The 21,271-nt window shown below is 35.6% G+C and overlaps 1 protein-coding gene across 1 annotated transcript in view; it reads left to right on the top strand.

Moving 5' to 3' along the window:
- Positions 1-21,271, top strand: part of NBAS (neuroblastoma amplified sequence) — a 406,203-nt gene that overhangs the window by 155,496 nt on the left and 229,436 nt on the right. Inside the window, exons 26-28 of the mRNA XM_011942078.1 lie at positions 11,517-11,650; positions 17,401-17,463; positions 19,514-19,636. Of these exons, the coding sequence (XP_011797468.1) occupies positions 11,517-11,650; positions 17,401-17,463; positions 19,514-19,636 (320 nt within the window). The remainder of the gene's footprint in view (positions 1-11,516; positions 11,651-17,400; positions 17,464-19,513; positions 19,637-21,271) is intronic.

Raw genomic sequence — 21,271 nt, 5'->3', positions numbered from 1 at the left:
CCTGTCCTTCAAGGGCCTGCTCAGATTCTCTCCGTTATGAAACCTTCTGTGACTCCTCTGTCTTCATGCTCTGTCTCTACTGTCATACTGTGCTGCACCCCGTTTCTACCACTCTTCACCAAGGCTGTAAGGTTCTTTGCTGTCTGCTTCCTGTCTGCCCTTTAGCTTTATTTCTCTCTGTGTATGCACTAGGATACTCACATGGAACTTCTCAACTCCTCCCCTGTCTGGTTCACTCTTGGCCCTCCGTGTGCTGCGAACTGCTTCCTTTGTTTGGAGTAGTGATCCCCTTTACTTCACTTAACAAATGCCTGCCTATCCTTCAAGGGCCTGCTCAGATTCTCTCCGTTATGAAACCTTCTGTGACTCCTCTGTCTTCATGCTCTGTCTCTACTGTCATACTGTGCTGTATTTATTTGTTTACATGTTTGTCTCTCTCTCCCTTTGCTTTCTGTGTATATCCTCTAGATCTTACTTATCTCCTTATTACCAGGCAATTGCACGGTGGCTAGTAGAGAGCAAATGTCAGCAAATTTTGGCAGGGCAAGTGAATACATGAATGCATGACTGAAACTGGTATCAATATAAAAAATACAACAAGACAAATCTCTAAGTGAAAAGATTTTATTTGGGAACAATATTTGAGAAGTAGGACTGCAATTCAAGACATGCATACAGACCACAGTGGCTTCCAGTATGTGTGGAGATTAAAGGAATAGATTAGGGTTTACTGGGGAAAGAGGAGGTTGTGCAAGTTGTTTTGAAAAGAAATCTTTTTGGTGCTGGCAGTGTCTTACAAGAGCTGGTGAATTCTGATTTGCAAGCGTCAGTTGTAGTAAGATAGGGCTTTGTAATCTTGGAGTTATGGTTAGGCTCTTGTAGTTTTGGGTTGGACTTGAGAGAGTTTTTGAAATAGGCAAGTGTTTATGTAGAAGTAATTAGCTGTCCTTGTGTGATTCATGTAGTCAACTGTGGTTTGGGAAAAATTTTTGTGATAGTTCCTGTTATTAGGCAAATGATATCTAAGAGCCCCCCCTCCCGCCCCAACTTCATGGCTCTCCCCAGCTCCATTTGCCAGGGTTTGACACAGTGACTTCTATTTTGAATGTTATAAATTTCACACTGTATTTTATTATGTTGCTTTATATAACTTGATTACATTTGTTTGCTTTACTAAAATTATGCAGGGAGCCTTGTTTGTATTTTACTTGATTACTTGCAAAAACAATACACCTCAGAGCTTCCATGAATCATGCACAAAGTATTTTTAGTAATGTAATAGGTGCAGTTATTTCTGTATCACACAGGATAGACTAAGTTATGCTACATTAACAAGTGACATCTGTATCTTAGTAGCTTACGACTGCGAACATTTATTTCTCACAAGTGTCATGTCAGCTGTGGTTGGCCTCTGCTATGTCCCATGTCTTATTCATTTGGGACTCAGGAAGAAAGAACATTCCCCTTTTCTCTCTTGTGGCACAGGAAAAAGAACAAAGTAGATACACACAGTGGCTCACAAAACTTCAGTCCAAATGTAGCTTAGGTTACTTCTTTACATTTCACGGGTCAAAGAACATCTCATGGGCAAGCTTGATGTTAATGGGGCAGGGAAGAATAATCCTCTCAAAGGAAGAGAGGAGCGAATACTTGGGAATGATAATGAAATTGACCAGAGTCATAATGATAAAGAAATGGATCTTGAGACGTATCCCAGTGCTACCACTACACTTGGCTGCCATGTTTGTCTTTGAAACCATCACATATGCCTCAAACCTTCCTCTTTTTAAAAATAGTATCGTAAAGTACTCCTTTCTGATTTTGAGTCATTGTTCTTTGCTTGGATTCCTCCTTGGAAAGTGAAACTTGGGAAGAAACTTGGGCTAGTCCTAGGTAGGGATAACTGGGGGCCGAAAGCTTCCGCCTTCTCATATTGTTCTCTGACTTCTAAACTAGTAATTTTTGAGTGTATCTGTGCCTCAGAACCATATGCATTTTTCTTAGCATTTTCTGTGCTCAATCCAGATATAATGGATTAGAAATTAGCAGAAGCATCCTGGAGTATGCGTTTGACAATTTATTCGTGATTTTGATGGAAAACCAGTAACAACTGCTTTAAATGTCCACTCTTCTTTTAACAAATAGGACTTCACTAGATATCATAGCTTTGTTAGGTGCCATCTTTTTGGTTCATTTCTGATTACATATGTCAGTGAGCAATTTTGGTTTGAAAATGACCTTTTCTTATTTAATGCTTACTGTAGAATATTTAGAAAACTCAAAAAACATAAAGATGAATATAAATTTTTGTAGCTGGCAATATCATTGACTAGAAATTCTAAAAATGTTACCACTAAAGTATTTAGAAGTATTCATTAAAATGTTAATTTTTAAAAATCTGTTTACCTGCATAGTTGAACTTTTAGGAAAACCAGGGAAATTTCTACCAGGCAAAACTGAAGAGAGAGGTAGAAGTTAGAGAAATACTCATGAGAAGGAGGGAGTGGCTTAGGGATAGGGACTGTGGTCTTGAAAACCTGTAGAGGAGTGAATTTTAATACCTGTCTTGAGATAGAAGGTGAAGTCTTTAAAATGATGAGTCAGAAGTCAGACTTCTGGTAGATCGTGAGTGACCTGGTCAGCTGACCCTGGAGCCGATTTAGGGCGCTTGCCTTGGCTTCAGAGTCACCACAGCCGTGGCCAGTCACTTGGCCAGCAGATGCTGTAGGCTGAGAAGCCATCCACTGAGGAGGGGTACCACGCAAAAGAACAGGAGGAGGAAACAGGCCAATGCCATAACTCAGGCTGAAATTGAACAGCCTGCAGAGGGAGAAAGTGTTCAAGGCCAAGGAAGCTACAGCACCGAGATCCCACGGAACTGCAGGAGATCCACAGAAAGATGCCTGTCTTCCAGACCTACTTCTAGCAGAACTGGGATGAAGTCTTCAACAACCTTTGCCATATTGGCTAGAAATCCCTGCAAACTTCCAGAAGAGAGGAGCACCTGTTTCATGGAATGGCATTTTAGATGCCCTCGTGGAATATGAAGCTTTAGCAAAGCTCACGTTATGTTCTTGTGAAAAGGCATTAAATTATTTCTGTATATTATACAGTCGGTCTTTTAATTTTTTGAAAGTAGCAAATATAGCTTCTTTGTACAGACTTAGAACTTATCCAAAGATTTTATCTTTTCCCCTCATATTTCTTAGAAATTTAATGAGCACATGTTGTCTGTTTTCCTATGCCTTTTAGCTCAAGTACACATAAGTCAATGTTGACTTTTTCTTTCTTAGATCTAGTAAAAAGAAATGCACTTCTTTGAAGAAAAAAAAGGATGAAATAATTTTTTTTTTGTTCTAACACTTTCTTGAAGGTCATGGGCTTTATGAAAAAATATTAAACAGTTACTTGAACCTGTGAGAAGTCGCAGCAAGCCTTAAAGTAGTTTATTCTTGCTAACGGTTAGAATAATGAATACTTGTGAATTGTTTGGGCTACATTTAGTTTCTCTTAATCAAAACCAGATAATAGAATTCACAAACTTTTACATGTTATTACTTGGTATACTGATACTCATTTAAAATTAAAGACTCTTTATCATGCAGAAAATGAAAGAAAAAGAAGAAATAAGACTTCTGTATAATGCCAGGGCTCTTTAAAGGATGCATTATCAATAAAAGTGTAGAGTAGGAAACTGCTTATCCGTTGGCACATGAAGTCAGCAGAGGATCGTGGCTCCCTGGGCATGTATTCTGGATTCGAGGGGAGTGGGGAATGTGGGGGCAGGGAGTTGCTTTCTGAGTGGTCAAACAACAAGCTTGCCTAACATGAATATGTGCTTTCAATTAATACTCCTCTGTGACCTGTGATAAAACTGGACATGGGCTGGTGATACCTAGTTTGCTTGGTAGTAGCAAAAGCAAAACCTCTCTGAAGGACTCACTTTAATCTAGACTGTACAAGATTCTTATAGATAAAGCTTTGATAAAGATGAGTTGACAATCCGACTTTATAAAACACAAAAGGAAAGTAAACTTTGAGCAAAACTCGGTGGCAGGCCTTGCTCCCCTTCCCTTCTGGTAATAGATGATCAGATGCAGGCTATAAAATGAATATTTTAAATATTTAGGATGTGAGGAAAGAAATAAAGACCATGAGATAGGAAGGAGAAATTGTGAAAAAAGAAAAGATTTGAAAAAGAAGCAAATAGAACTTCTAGAGTTGAAACTGTAGTAATAAAAGCAAAACATTAAATGGATGGATTCAAAAGAATTTTGGCTACCATTTAAGAAAGAATTGAAATATTGAAGGTAATCTAAGAAATTTTCTGGATTGTTACACATGAAGGTGAAGAAATGAAAAATATACAGGGTTAAAAGACTGAGGATAGAGAGAGCAGGTCTGACATAAGAGTTCCAGGAAGAGAATAAGCCTTCCAGGAAGAGAGACTAGAGATGACAATAAGCAGGCAGTATTCAACGTGGGACTTTCCTAAAATCAATGAAAGATACGAGGTGCATTCAGATCTTGAGGAAGATAAGTGAAATACAGTTCAGCCTATATTTAGATGCACTGTAATGGAACTTAAGGATACCACGGACACAGAGAGAATCTTAAAAGTGGCCTAGTGTAAACAAAAGTTACAGTCAAAGGAAAACCGTAAATCTGAAAGCAGACTTCTTAAGAACAGTGGATACCAGAAGACAATGAAATAATATACATGTGTTAAATGTTGAGGAAAATTAACCTTGATATTTAAGTCAACCTAATAGTTAATGATAGCCAGCATTTACTTGATGCTTTAAAAAAAAACTTTTTGTAGGGATGGTGTCTTGCTACGTTGCCCAGGCTGGTCTCTGGAACTCCTGGCCTCAAGCAGTCCTCCCGGCTCAGCCTCCCAAAGCACTTGGATTATAGGCATGAACCACCATGCCTGGCTACTTAATGCTTTTTCTTTGGTAGTTATGTTTTAAACATTTCACATGTATTAACTCATTTAAAATTTTTTATGACTATATAGCTATCATTGCGTTTTATAGATTCAGAAAAGCAGAGTAGTTAGTTAGCTTGCTCACATTATGTGTTTCTTATTTACTGATGCATTAGGGATTTAAGCCTAAGTAGTGTGACTTCAAAACCTTTACGCTACATAGTATACTGCATTTCTAACCCAGGATGTTTTACATAGAGATGCTATCATTCAAATGTGACTGTAAAAAAGACTTTTTACAGATAACTGAAAACTGAGGGAGTTTATCATTTACAGACCCATCCTGAAAGAATTATTCAAGGATGTACTTCATGAAGAAGGAAATTATATCCAAAAAGAAAGTAGTGAGATATAAGAGGGAATGATAAAGAGTGGGGAAAAAAGAATCTTACTTAGGAAACAGTAAATATGAGAAAAATATAAATAAACATTCAGTGTATAAATTAATAATAATGAAAAAGTATGGAAAGTATTAAAAGCAAGACGAACAATAGTAAGAAGAAAGTTTTAGTATCAGAGTTAAAATGATCAAAGGATCTAAATTGTTCAGGTTTTGGATGAGGATAATCTTAACCAGACTTTGAATAGTCAAGTATGCATATTACTTTATTATATTTTTATTCTGACGTATAGCACGTGTGGTAGGTAGAATAGTGGCCTCCCAAAATGTCCGTGTCCTAATTCCTGAACCTATGAAGATGTTACCTTACCTGGCAAAAGGGGCTTTGCAGGTTTGATTAAACCAAGGACTTTTAGATGGCAAAGCTGTCCTGAATTATCCAGGTGGGCCCAGTCTAACCACATGAGTCCTTAAAGGTAGCAGATCTTTCCGGCTGTGATCAGGATGCTATAAAATTGTCAGAGTGATGCTGTCTTTGAAGATAGAGAAAGGGGCCATGAGACAAGTAGTGTGGGCACCCTCTAGAAGCTGGAAAAGGCAAGGAAGTGGGTTCTCTCCTAGAGCATCTGAAGGAACACATTCAGTTGCTGACAACTGAATTTTAGCTCAGTCAGGCCCATTTTGGTTTCTGACCTACAGAACTGTAAGAGGATAAATTTGTGTTAAGTAATCAAGTTTGTGATAATTTGTTATGGCAGCAATAGAAAACAAATACGGCATACATAACAGAAAACTACAAAGAATGTATAAGGCTAGACATTTTTCTAAAGAGAACACCTGTGTAATTGCCGTTGAGGGTCTTTTGAAAAAATTGACTCATTCTGCTGTGTACATAGCAGCATCTCCTCGTGGTTTTAATTTGCAGTACTGTGATATGGAAGTTATCCTTCGCCAGTTACCCATGTGGCAAGTAATCTCTGCTCTCTTTGTCATTTTATTCTCTGAGTAGTGAAGTCCCTGTAATCTGATCAGGGATTGAGCGTTTCAAGTTTTGAAAAGACTCTCCTATTTCTAGTTCTCCCTTATTCCTGGGGTGTAATCCTCCAGAAAGTACTGGAAGTGGCGGGTGCTTACTAGGCCCCTCTCCTTGGCAGGTCCTGGACTCCTGTCCCAGCAAGATATGTTTGCGGAGGGCATACTTAACCCCTTAAACTTTTGGCTGCAATTTGGTGTACGGTCCTCGGGAATTCAGAAGTATCTCTAGAGCTATGCTATTCAAAATGGTAGCCACTAGCCACGTATGGATATAAATCTAAATCTAATAACATTTTAAGAACTTACTTATTTAGTCTCACTAGCTTTCCATGTATTGGGATGCATGTCATTCCAAATATTTTTGCAATTACAAGCAGTGCTTCAATGAATAACCTTGTCCATATGTATTTTTAAATTATTGGTGTATCTTCAGTGTATATTCCTGGAAGGAGATTGCTGGGTTTAAAAAGGCAAGAGTTATCTGGATATTGCCAAATTTTTCTTTAGTAGGATTGTTCTAATTTACATTCCCACCAACCAAGTAGGAGCATGCCCATTTCTCCGCAATTTTGCCAACAGAATTTGTTGTCATATTTTAAAATTTGTGCCAATGGGATAGGTGAGAAATGGTATTTCAGTATTGTTTCAATTTGCACTTTTCTAATTACAAATGAGTTTTAACATATTCCGATATGTTAGATAGACATTATCTCTCTTTTCTGAACTTATTCCTGTCCGTACTCCATTCTTGCCTAGGGTTTTTGTTCTTTTGTACCTTAATTTTTAGAAATTCTTACATATTCGTGTAACTAACCCTTTGTCTATGGCCTATATTGTGACTACTTCTCCCAATTGGTCAGTTGTCTTTTGACTTTGTTTATTGTGTCATACAATGTTTTCATTTTTTTTATTTTTGTGTAGTCGAATTGTTCGATCTTTTACTGCCTCTGTATTTTGAGTAATGGTTGGAAAGCCTTTTCATACTCAGAGTTAAGGAAGAATTCTCTCACGTTTTCTTCTAGTACTTACATGGTTTTATTTTTCTCTTCCCAATTTATTTGGAGTTTATTCTTTTGAATCATGAGACATGGATCTGATTTTATTTTCCTAGATGACTACATAATTGTTCCAGCATCATTTATTAAAACGTTTCTCTTTACCCTACTGCTTTGAAATGCCACCTTTGTCATATGCTGAAATTTCCATCTGTACATGGGTTTAATTCTAGAGTTTCTGTATTCTACTGGTCTGTCTGTCCATGCACTAGTACTGCATGATTTTAATTATAGAGAGTTTAGTGTGTTTTAATGTCTGAGGAGGTAGTATTCCTCTGTGGGTTTTTTTTCCCCGTTTTTTGTTTTTGTTTTTGTTTTTTTGTTATTGTGTATTTGTTTTTCTATCTGAACTTTAGTACCAGTTTGTCTACTTGCATAAAATCACTTATCGGTATTTTGTTGTGATTGCACTGAATTTGTACGTTAACTTAGGGAGACCAGTATTTGTCTAATGTTCAGCTATCGTATCCAATAATAGGGGATGTTGTTCTATTAGTTTATGTCTTTTTAAATCTCTTTTAGGATTGCTTAAAAATTTTCCTTTTAGATGTTTTGCACATTTTTTGTTAAATTTATTCCTAAGTTTTAAGTTTTCTCTGTTGGTACTATCTGCCCTCATTTCCTCTGTTTAATGTTTGTGTATATAAAAGCTATTTGTATGTTAATTTTGTATTCTGCTACTTCACTGATTTCTTTGATTGCTTGATTCTTTGGGATTTTCCAGGTATCCTATCTTATCATCTGTGTTCTTTTCTAGTGTATATAGTGCATAATTTTAAGATTTTTTTAGAAATTATTATTCTCTTGTATTTTACCTTGCTATGCAGTATGGATGGTAATCTGCAGCCTGTGGTGTGGAAGACTCATTTCATTGACTTCTTAGAAAGTCCCAGATGGGCTGTCCTCTTTTAGCTTGAGAAAAGGCAAATGACAGTATAAAAGTGGCAACTGAGATCATAGGGAAGGAATGATGAAAAAAGTGTGTCTTAGACTATATGAAGTTAGGTATCTTATAAGGATTCTAACAGGGAAAGATTGAAAAATGTCTTACAAATTTGAACAGTATGGTTTATGGACACAACAGATTATATTTTAAAAGATATGCTGAATGGCATAAGAAGAGAAAAGAAATATGCCATAGGAATACAGAGAGAAAAGGGTATCTATGTATGAGAGTAGTGTAAGGACTTACTCACTGGACTAGCAACTATTGAGCATACTCCAGGACTGTAGACATCTGGGAAAGCTGAATTTAAGTCAAAGTCAAATGAAGATAAAACTGGATTATTGGATAGGTTTTAGACATGGCAAGACATGTCTTCTTAAGAAGACATTCCAGGTACGAGTAGACTAAAACAAGGAGACATAATCAGGTTAATATCATGTTTAGGTAAGCGCAAGTAATTTAATTTGAGTGGAATAAAACTTTATGTAGAAGGGTAAGTGGTTCATGGGAGCAGACCATAGAGGCGTTTAACTGGAAGGCAAAAGGTTTATTGTTTACCTTTCGTATTGAAAGACTGTTAAAGGATTCTCAACATAAGGTTTGAGCATATGTGATCAAATATGGACTCAAGGACATTGAACTTAAAAGTGGTTCTTTAGGGCCAAGCACAGTGGCTCACACCTGTAATCCCAGCATTTTGGGAGCCCGAGGTGGGTGAATCACTTCAGGTCAGGAGTTCAAGACCAGCCTGGCCGACATGGCAAAAGCCCGTCTCTACTAAAAATACAAAAATTAGCTAGATGTGGTTGTGGGTGCCTGTAATTCCAGCTACTCAGGAGGCTGAGGCAGGAGAATCGCTTGAACCTGGGAGGTGGAGGTTGCAGTGAGCCGAGATTGCACCACTGCACTTGAGGGGTAACACAGCGAGACTCTGTCTCAGAAAATAAAAAAATAAATAAAAGTTGTTCTTTAACGTCTCACAGAGGGAAAGACGGGAAGTGGGGAGAACAAGTAAGACATCAGGACTTTGGCTTTTATTTCAAATGGTTTCCCAAATTGTTCCTTGACTGAAATTGGTTTCAGTGTTTTTATCTTCTGGGGATGTTTTCTTACCATATATGAGTGTTTTATTGCCATATCTTCTCTCATTTTCTTTCATTCTTCCTGAATGCAGGATTGTGAGAGCCTGTATTGCTTAGTTTAGGCTCTGGAGCCAATTGCCTGATTTGAATCCTTGCTTTACCACTTATTAGCTCTTTGAGTTCAGGCAAATTATTTGACCTGTTAGGGTGTTTGTTTTTCATTTATGTATAATGAGAATAGTACTAGTACTAATTTTATAGGATTGTTATGAAGACTTACAAATTAGTGCACATAAAGCACTTAGAAATGGTACTTGGCACACAATAAGAAATCAGAGGACTGTGTGTGGTGGCTCATGCCTGTAATCCCAGCATTTCGGGAAGTCGAGGCAGAAGGATCACTTGAGGCCAGGGGTTTGAGACCAGCCTGAGCAACACAGTGAGACCTTGTATCTGCAAAAAAACAAAAACAAAACAAAACTGTATATATACACACACACAGGAAAGAAGGAAAAATAAATCAGGAAAAGGCAGCTGTTTTTATTAATTTTCAACAGTACTTACTTTTATTACTCTCAGCTTGTTCCTATTTTACCAGTTAGTCACTTGGCAACCTTGGTTAAAGATGACATTTTTCAAATGAATACATTCATCCCTCAGTATCTGTGGTGGATTGCCTTAGGACCCCTCTTAAGCCCTCCTACCACCAGGCTACCAAAATCCATGGATGCTCAAGTCCCTGATACAAAATGATGTAGTATTTGCAATAACCTTTACACATCCTCCTGTATACTTTAAATCTTCTATAGATTACATATAATACCTAATACAATGTAAATGTTAAGTAAATAGTTTTTATACTATATTGTTTAGGGAATAATGATAAGAAAAAATGGTTTGTACATGTTCAGTGCAGACAGATACTTTTTCCCCCAGATATTTTGGATCCATGGTTGGTTGAATCCAGGGAAGTGGAGCCCACAGATATGGAGGGCCAAGTGTACCTTGAAGAAATGTATGTAAATCCTTTAATTCGGCAGCTTTGGAAAACTTTGTTTTCCTGGTAACCTTGAAAGTTTCTTTTTTACGTCCATTGATGTGGCTTTTCTACTGAGAAAATGCCCTTGTTTGGTAGCTTCTCTCCATCACTTTCCTATCTCTTGTGTGTTTACTGATGAATTTCTACTAAAACATTGAAAACCAGTAGACTATTGTCATGGAAATTATCTTAGATTCATTTCGTTGTTGAAAAGAGCTCTAAGAAAATTACTTTCATTTGGTTGCTGTGGTGCTAATAATATAAGCATGCAAATTCTTACTTTTTTCTGTATTTTTCCTTCTATATTTATTAATTTAATCCTTGCAATAGTCCTCTTAGAAAGGTATTGTTAATATTCACACTTTATAGATGAGAAAAACAAAAATCAATTAGTTATTTTCGTATCCTGGAAAATACTCCAAGAATGGGAATCTGTGGTTTGCAATGGGAAATGCTTTGTTCTGTATAGAAAGTGACCCTAAGTAGCCATCTTTCTTCATCAGAAATATGGAATGTGTTCTGTGATTTGCACAGTACTGTGTTACAATTGGACTTCTTTTGAATAGAATGTCAGCACTCTGTAGTTAAATGAGTAATATGTAGTGCCTACTGAAAAGTAATAGGTTGTAACATCTTTGAATATCAGTTAAAGAATTTTTTATAACTTTGTAACTGAAACACATAGAATTTGGCTCCAGGGTTAGAAATGTTCTTAATGAATTGCCTTTTTAATTCACAGTGTTTTTTTTTTTATATATTGACTGGGTCATAAATTGAAGAATCTGTTTTCAACTGATACACAGCTTATGGGGTTACAAATTATCTTTTATAGTTGATTTTATAGTTGATCCTGTAATGATTTCAGTTAGAATTATTAAAGACCCCAGAAATCTATAAAGAAAAATCAAGACTTGTTTCTGTAGTTGATTAATTGTGCTATTTAATATTCTATTGACAGTAGTATTGAGATATGGAAAAGTTGACTATAAATCTGTCGACATTTAATGCAACATACTTTATTTTCTGTAGCTGCAGCAAAAAATTATTCCTGATCAGGACCAACTGATGGCAGTAGCACTAGAGTGCATCTATACCTGTGAACGAAATGACCAACTCTCTCTTTGCTATGACATACTAGAATGTCTGCCAGAAAGAGGATATGGGTAAGAATCCACAGTGTGCCAGTCTTAATTGTGTTGTTTTATTCTAACAGTTAAAAACGTTGCTTCCCCAAATGTTTACCTTAGAGAATTTTGGGAATGTGAAAAAAACATAAAGAAGAAAACAAAATCGTCCTCAGTCCTATTGCCTAGGATAAACATTTCTTGTCTTACCAATATATGCGAAGTTCTATATTTTGTTCAACTGTGATTATAAATTCTGAATTTTGTCAAACATGATAATTTTCTATTAAAAAACAAAAATACCACCACCATCTCCACAAAAACTACTTTTTATAAGTCAGTAGGTAGTAATTGTGTTTTTAATGAAGCTTTTTTTTCACATTTATGGACTAATTATATTTATTCTATGAATTGTTTGTTTTTTGCCTTTGCCTACAGGAATTCTTTTAAGTAGTGAATGTACCTAATTCTTAACTGCTTTTATGTTTAAATGGAAATGTATATAATATGCTTTTGGATTATTTAGTTGTATGCAAGTCAAATTTGTATTTTTTCTTTGGAAGTCAGGTAACAATTATTCTTCTGATCCGTCTATTAAATTGAGTATGTATGATAAATTTCACATCTGGGGACATAAATAACAACACATGAAAGAGTGGTAAATACCAGCAGACCTGTTTTAAGCTTTTATGACTTTTAGCCAAGTCACTTTACTTCTTTGGTCATTAATTTCTCGATTTACAAAATCAGATATTTAGACAAGAAAGCCTCATTCTCTGTTTTCTCTTTCTCTTTGCTCTCTTTTTATCTTCTCCCTCTTTTCTCTCTTTTCCTTTTTCTTTTGAGAACATTTTTATTTCTTCTTTTTATTTTGGGAGGAGGGCTTATATCTGACCAAAGGAAATTTTTATTTCTTATGTAACAAATGATAGCAGTCACCAATTTTGCAATCTACTGTGAAATAGTTATTCATGCAGTCATTAGTGGAAGTGAAATCAGGTGAAAGATTAATGAGAAAAGGTTATTTGCATGATACCAAAGTATTACCCCAGTGACTTTTTTTTTTTTTAAATTTCAAAGTTGAGCTCGAACTGCCATCATCTTAACCAAGTCGTGAAAGGTGGCATCACTTATAGTCAGACTACCTGACTTTATATGCCTCCTGATGTGATGCAGTATGAAGCACCTGGTCTTAACAGCAGCCCTTAAGAAATATTTTTGCTAAAGTTGTTTACCGTGAGTCTAATCAGATTAGTCTTTTAGGCGGAACTTCTAGTTTGCAGCTAATAGGGGAAATAGAGAGACAAGTTAAATAACACCATGAAGAGTAAGACAAATACAGAATGTGAGCGGTTCTGTGCATTAACTGGTCTTTGTACTTTAAATAGTTAGTGTCATTTAGGAAGACAAAATGTGGGGCCGTGGGGAGGCGCTTTTCTAAAATAAAGGAGCTTAAAGGGACATGATCTTCCTCTAATTTTTAAATATAAATAATGTATGAACATAGTTAAAGTCAGAATAAGAAGACTGGTATTAGTAATATCCGCTGATAAACAACTGTTTGCTGCCCAGTTTTCCCATTCTTGGATTCCTGTCTTCAAAAAGCAAATACTTTCACTGGTAGATTTTTCCTTGTCTTTGCCTACCTCCTTTAAAATGTTATGCTCATGTTGTTATTTTTTTGATTTTGCAATTTTATATCATTTTGACTTCCTTTTATGGAAGTCCTTTCCCTTCTCCCATATCCACTTCTCCTACCATTTTCCAGTGTTTTAATCATTATGATTATGTAAATATTGTTTATACTGCAGAACTAGGTGTGGTTTATTTTCCTTTTAATACACCTATCTGATTTTCCTGGATTGAATAATTTCCTTTTCTGTTGTTTATTTTTTTCCATCACCCTCATGCTTTGACAGAACTGTTAAATTACTTTCAGTTGTGAAAACTATTTAATAATCTCTCTGTTCCTTTCCTGTTTTTTTTTGTTGTTGTTGTTGTTGTTGTCTCTTCTTCTCTCGCTCTCTTCCTTTTGAAACATCCTTCTTGGAATTGGTATGAATGAATTGTTCTCTGTGTCTGCTGTCCATCTATTATCCTGGGACGTCGTTTGCCTCTCTCGTGTTGCATATTGCATTTCTTGGTTTTCCTTTCTTCTTTCTTCACTTTTTCCTCATTTTGATGGAGTATACTGTCAAATAGCTTCCTGTCAAAGATTGCCTGAGAGGTATTTTTTAAAAGACTGTCACGTATTAGGAAAATACCATAATTGCACACTTTTACTTGGTAGAAGGTTTAATTGTACATGGAATCATAGACCTAGAATCGTTATCTTGTGAATTTTGAAGGTGTTACTCTTGTCTTTTCTTTCTAGTATTGTTGAGAAGTTCAGTGGCATCCTGAATAATACCTATTTAAATATGGATTTTTTTTAAAAGAAGGTTTTTTTTGGTGTTCGGAAATAGCATAAGGATGTGTTTCTGTTTCATATGTAAATTCATTGTGGTGTTCACTGAATGGTCTCATCCATTCTGGAAATTCATAACCTTCAGACCTTTGAGGAATGTTCTTATATTTTTTCCTTGATAAGTTTATTCGTACTCCTCTCTTTTCTTCCTTCCTTCTTCATATAGGGAAAGGTAAATCAGAGTGGACTCAGCATCTGGGGATTATTCAGACCTGTACTGGTGTGAATACAGGCTACCTCACATCCCTAGTAGAGAGCAGCAGAGTGTACAAGTGTGTCTCTGAGAACTGTAGGCCTTCCATAGGCAGCCAAAGGCAGGTAAACTGGATAGCATTAATAGATTTTTGTAGCAAAATGTTGTTCCCATTGTTTAAAAATCTCAACCCAAAGGCTGTCAGTGTGTCAGTAGTCAAATTGCTCCTCCCTGGAGTGTGACAAGAGATGCAGAAGCCCCTCTTTCCTCCGAAAGCTGGAGTGGCAGGGAGTTTCTTCCTTACTGGGCTCGGTGGAAACCTTATGATTCCTCTGTCAGCTTCATATCTCATTTCTTGTTCCTAAGTCAGCCAGGCACAATCACTGACTTCTAACTCATGCGCATAACTCTTAAAAGTAAATATATTAGGCTTTGTTTTCCACTAAACTGAAATAGCATAAATATCAATTAGAGCTTATCTATTAGTTATTAAATAGTAATTTGCCTGCTTTGAGGAGGTTATCATGGTATCAGTAGGATTATGATATTAAAAACATTTTCTATGTAGATGTTGTAGTTAGGGGATTAACATGTTTGTTTTTGAGGAGTGTGTAGGCTAAGAAATGCCTCTCGTGTTTACACGGCCAAAAGCGTTTCTTGGCTTCAGATTATTGGTTTCTGATCTAACATTTTTTTTATGTAAACACAAAGAATGGCTTGATATTTTCTTGTTACTCCATTAGTTTCTTAATGATTGCATTACATGTTTTTAATTTTCTAAGTAACTTGTAATTACAAATTAGCCTTGTATTAAAATATAGGGCTCAAAATATTTTCTGTGGTTCTCTTTGTTCTTCATGCCAAGTTTTTCAATTTATATTCTCTTGGTGATTATTTGTTTATTTTTAGTGGTTAAAATAGTTGTTATTTATCAAATGGTAAGCTATAAATACATCCATTTGCTATTTGAGAAATGAGCAATCACTTAATCTAATTAAATTTTTTTGTATCTTACCTAGGCAGATTATTTAATCTGGCTAAAAAATTTTTTACTCATTATGTTCGTGAATGTCAGTTCACAAAGGAAGAACATTGTACCTCAAATATCTGTGATAAATGATTATAATAGAGCTGTAACATGATAATTTCCAAAATACTGCTGAATAAGTCCAGGTGCAGTTACTTGTGCCTGAAATCCTAGCACTTTGAAAGGCCAAGGCGGGAGAATCAGTTGAGACCAGTCTGGGGAACATAGGAAAACCCCATCTCTACAAAAAAATTTAAAAATTAGCTGGGTGTGGTAGCGTACACCTTTAGTCCTAGCTACTCAGAAGGCTGAGCCAGAAGGATCGCTTGAGCCCAGGACGCAGAGGTTGCAATGAGCCATGATCCTGCCACTGCATTCCAGCCTAGGTGACAGAGCAAAACCCTGTCTCAAACAAAACAAACAAACAAAAAAACCGTAGACACACACACACACACACACACACACACACACACACACTGCTGACTGAGTATGTTAAGGGAAGTTAACTCTGATGAATAATATTCTGAAGGACTTTCAGTAGAATATATCCCACTCATCATTCTTGTCCAAAGCCTAAAACTTAGTGTAAACAGATGGTGTAATATTTGTAAGTTGCAGTGATTAATTGTCAGATACATTTAGACCAGGCAGATAGTTTTAAAAACAATGAGGGTTTTTTGTCCAAAGCGGGACATTTTTAATTTTCCAAGTCCAAAGATTTTTTGTTAGGACTTCTTGTTAATAAAACCATTGCTTTCTCTGGTGTGTTCCACCAAAGTGACAAGGAAAAGAAGGAACAATGGTCATGCCAAAAAGGTCCGTGGCCACATGCAGCCTGTTCACTGCATGAACTGTGCCTGATGCATGCCCAAGTACAAGGGCATTAAGAAATTCGTCATTCGAAACATAGTGTAGGCCACAGCAGTCAGGGACATTTCTGAAGCGAGCGTCTTCAATGCCTATGTGCTTCCCAAGCTGTATGTGAAGCTGCGTTACTGTGTGGGCTGTGCAATTCACAGCAAAATAGTCAGGAATTGATCTCGTGAAGCACCAAACACCCCCACGCCGATTTTGACCTGTGGGTGCTGCCCCACAATCCCCACTAAAGCCTATGTAAGGAGCTGAGTCCTTAAATAATGAAGACAGACTATTCTCTGGAGAAAAATACAATGAAAATTGTACTTAAAAAATAAATAATAAAAAATAAATGAAACCATAAGATCTTGCGGGAATTCAGGTGGAGCATTGCACAGAAGGCACCTGAGAGTGGCAGGGGCAGTGTTTGTCAGTTGAGTGTTTGGGACACAGAGTTGTCTAGGGTGAAAGAGGGCTTTTATAGCAGTTATAATCTTTTTCACCATATCCCTCTATTCACTTGCACATATGTTGTGCCATACTTAATCTTCCCTACCAACCACATTTTTATTAGTTTGTGATCTTTTTCATGGTAGTGATCTTTTTCATGGTAGTGTTTCTTCTAGTTTCTGCTTACTGGCTTCCTCAGAAAGCATTGCCTTTTCATCTTCACTCCCTACCAGGGATTTTCTATGTGATGGATGTACTTCTCACTGATTCCTTAACATTGAAGTGGATGGGATTCCCTTCCCTTAACAAAGCACAGGGGATGATTATGTGTAAGAACTTTCCTGAGGATATAGAATCCTAATGGAAACTTCCTGGAGAGGAGGGGATCCTAAGTTGTGTAGATAGGCCTAGGAGAAAGCCAACACGACTATGCTTCTTCTTCATCTGTTTCATTAGTTTAAAAGAACAGTAGTAAATAGTGATTTTACCCTTTACCTCATCTTAAACAATCGATTCGTAATTTTTTTTTTTACCTTGAAGTACAACTGAACCAAAAGTACCCTAGAAAATAGTTGCTCATATCTGACTAATCTGTAGCAGAGAATATTGTTCTACTCTAGCATTTCTTATTCTCTTGAATCATGAGTAATGCTGAATGAATTTAGGCAATATTGTTATACAGTACACGTAAAAGAAACATCTTTCCTTTTTTTTCACTTCAGTAAGTTTTGTATTTTATTTAAAAATCTAATACTAAGCTTAAGGGCTTTTTTCTTCTTCTTCTTTTAATTTATTAGTGATAAGACAGAGGCAACCACAAAGCTTCATGACATGGTAGACCAACTGGAACAAATTCTCAGGTGAGAAAAATGACAGTTTTTCTTGGCTCCATGCTTATTAAGGGAATTTGTCCAAGAAATGTCACGTTAAGTCTGCCTGTGAGTCATTGTTTCTATTTTGACCTCATTTTTGTTTATCTTGGGAGTGAATTTTCTCAACAGCAAATACGCTATACCCCTGTTGTAGTGGAGTGATAGAATAATAACATGATCTTTGAAAACCTACGTTCAAATTTAGACCTTACCACTTACTAGTTGTGTGATCTTTGGGCCTAGGGTTTTCGTATCTGTAATATCTTAACTCATGAAACTGTGGAATCAATATTAGATTAAACATTTAAAGTGCCTCCTACATCGTAGGCACATAAGGAATGTTTGTTCATGCAGCAGTTATTGCATCTTTATCAGCAAACAATGTTTATTACACTAACTTCCCTTTTTAGGGCATAATACATTGAATTGACTATTTGTATTATGTCAAACTGCATTAGAACCCTCATGCAACACTGGAGGAATATTCTTTACTGTTGTAGTAAAATGTTAAACTATCTCTTTTGGAGATTGAAATAGTCTTAATTTCCCATGTAGAAAGTCTGATATTGTTTACTAATATTTATTTTTATGTTTATATAAATATGTACATTTAACTTTTAAGTATTGTATTAAAAGTAAAAATTTAGTAATAATAAACTCTGGTCTTCCAATATATAATTGTAGAAATTATAGCTAATAACGTTACTAATAGTAGTATGTATGATACTTTGGAGTCCACTGATTAGAAATCTTATTCAAATTAATGGACTTTAGTGTAAAAATATTTCAAGTTGCCTTTGAGGGAACAGAATGGTTTTGTGTACCATAATATGTGAGTTTAATAGAGAATTAACTGTTCAGTTTCCTGAAGACCTGTGTTTATTATTACCTAGCTTGATTCCTGTTATTTTGTGTTCTAAAAGTTATACAGTTGTATTTCTTGAAAAATGTTTACTAAATCACCTTTTCCCATTGTAGGTTGGCTTGTGCCTGTCCTCCTTGCTACCTTCCTAACACATTCAGTTTAGTTTGACTCAGGCTTGGTGGGTTGAGTCAATGTAAATTCATTCTCTACAAATCTGCATAGTTACCTTTATTTCTCTAGTAAAATTGAGAAGAGATAGCTCAAAGAGATACAGTGAAATAAACATCATTTATTTCATCACATGTCTGTGATTGTAACCATGGGTGGTCCTGGTAGTTTTATTATGCCATCAGTACCTCAAGGAAACAGTTAACACCCTATAGGTTTCTAGATGATGTTTAGGTTTCACTATTTAGCTTAATTTACTGTGCTTTCAAGATAAGAGCTTTGTATTCCTGTTCCACCTCATAGCCCCAGATACTTGATAAATGTTTTAGTATACATAATGCCAGGTGACTTTACTGATGAAACCTATTTTCTGAAGAGTTACTGGATTCTATCCAGTCACTCTATTCAGTACTGTAGTAGTCAGTTCATAAATGTGAGATTTTGTGAGTCAGATCAAGTGTTTATATGATGTTGATTATTATGGAATGGGCTATCTCAAGAAGATTCATGAGACAGAGAGAATTTTTGACATATTTTGTATATTTATAAAATGGATTCTTGATAGAGAATGAGCCTGATGATTTCCAGAGTCTTCTAACTCTAACATTCTTAGTTTATTGCTTTTCTAGTAGTCTTGCCTGTAACAGAATACTCAATAGGATTAATAAGAATTAAAACTGTACTGAAAGTATAGATTTGGCTTATTTTACTGCAGGTGCTGTGGTAAAAAAGATTTTTGAGATAAAGATAGGTCATGCTTTCTTTTAGTATGCTACTTAGCCCAACTACATTCTAATAAAAGTCAATGAGAAAGGTAAGATTTGTTATATAATTATTAGATTTTTTTTCTTTTTTGTTGAGAATCAATGTTATATGTAAAATTGGATTACACTATGGGATAATTTTTTTTAGTAATAAACACTGAAGTGCAACCTATATGCCTAAGATTCTTAGACTCTTTTTGTTTGGTAGCAAGACATTAAATAATCCTTTTTTCACTTATAGTGTGTCAGAGCTTTTGGAAAAACATGGACTCGAGAAACCAATTTCATTTGTTAAAAACACTCAGTCTAGCTCGGAAGAGGCACGCAAGCTGATGGTTAGATTGACTAGGCACACCGGCCGGAAGTGAGTAATAAAATTAATTGATACTGCGGTCAATTAATTTTAAATATTTTGAAAAGTATTTCTCTTTTTCTGACAACCTCGTTGTGTTATAACTAGTAATAAACTGCACATAAAGTGTAAGTATAATTTGATAAGTTTTGATATATGTATATACCCATGGGAAACCATTATTATGATTAAGATAATAAACATATCCAATACCCCTGAAAGTTTTTTGATTACTCCTTTAGAAACCTTTCTCTCTTGCTTTTTGTTATCATGCTCCCTTCTCCTCATCAGGGCTACCACTGATCTATTTTCTTTACTTCTGTATATTACTTTGCATTTCCTAGAATTTTATATAAATAAATCACACAGTGTAATTTTTTGTTTGTGTGTTTGTTTGGCTTTCACTCAGTATAATTATTTTGTGATTCATCCATGTCGTGTCATGGATCAGTAGTTTGTTTCTTTTTATTTGCTGAATGATATTTCATTGTATGGAATTTTCACACCCTGTTTAATACTTCTCTGTCCATGGACATTTGGGTTATTTTGAGTTTTGGCTTTTACAAATAAAGTTGCTATGACTTTTCATATGCAAGTGTTTGTGTGGACGTATGCTTTCAATTCTCTTGGACAAATACCTAAGGGTGAAATGGCAGGATCATTTGGTAGGTGAATAGTTAACTTTCAAAAACTGCCAAACTGTTTTTTAAAGGATTTGTGCCATTTTGCTTTCCTCCCAGGCTTGTAGGACAGTTACAGTTGCTACATCCTACATTCCTCTTCTTTATCGTCATCAACACTTGGTGTGGTCAGTGCTTACTTGCTATCTGCATGTTTTCTCTGCCTGTCTTTAAAACTGAGTTATTTTTCTTTTTATTGAGTTTTGGGACTTTTCTTATATATTCTAGATATAAGTCTTTTTATTAGATGTATGCTTTGTGAAGATTTTCTCCCATTTATACCCTGTCTTTTTGTTATCATTGTGTTTTGAAGAGTATACTTTTTAAAAAATTGCCTTTTAATCAATTTGTACTTTTTTAATGCTTTGCCACAATGTTTTTTTCCTACCTTTGTTAGCAAAATTTTTGGTTTTACATGTTACATTTAGATCCATGAACCATTCTGAGAGTTCATTTTTGCTTATTGTTCAAAGTATGGATCAAAAAACTTTTTATGTCTAATTATTCCTCACCATTTGTTTAAAAAGCCATCCTTTCTCTACTGAACTACCTTTGCAATTTTTTTGAAATCTGTTGTCTGTGTAAATGGGGGCTTAATTTTTGATTATTTTGTTCCATTGATCCATTTATTTCTTTCTTCCAATACCATACTGTGTTAATTATTGCAGATTTCTATTAAATATTGAAATTAGATAACAGTCTCCCAGCTTTGTTTTTTTTTGCCAAAGTTGTTTTGTTTATTATAGGGCCTTTGCAGTTCCATATGCATTTTGGAATAAGCTTACCAATTTCTTCATTTGGAATTTTGATAAGGATTGCAACAAATCTGTAGGTCAGTTTGGAGAACGTTGCTATCCTAAATCAATATTAAGTCTTCCAATCCATGAACATAGGATGTCTTTCCCTTTACTTAGTTCTTCTTTAATTTCTTTAAATGATCTTTTAGTTTTTAGTGTACTATTCTTGC

This window comes from Colobus angolensis, unplaced genomic scaffold (assembly GCF_000951035.1).
Source record: "Colobus angolensis palliatus isolate OR3802 unplaced genomic scaffold, Cang.pa_1.0 Scaffold205, whole genome shotgun sequence".
Classification (NCBI taxonomy): Eukaryota; Metazoa; Chordata; class Mammalia; order Primates; family Cercopithecidae; genus Colobus; species Colobus angolensis.
The sequence above is the reverse complement of the archived record's forward strand: the minus strand, read 5'-3'. Positions and strand labels throughout refer to the sequence as shown.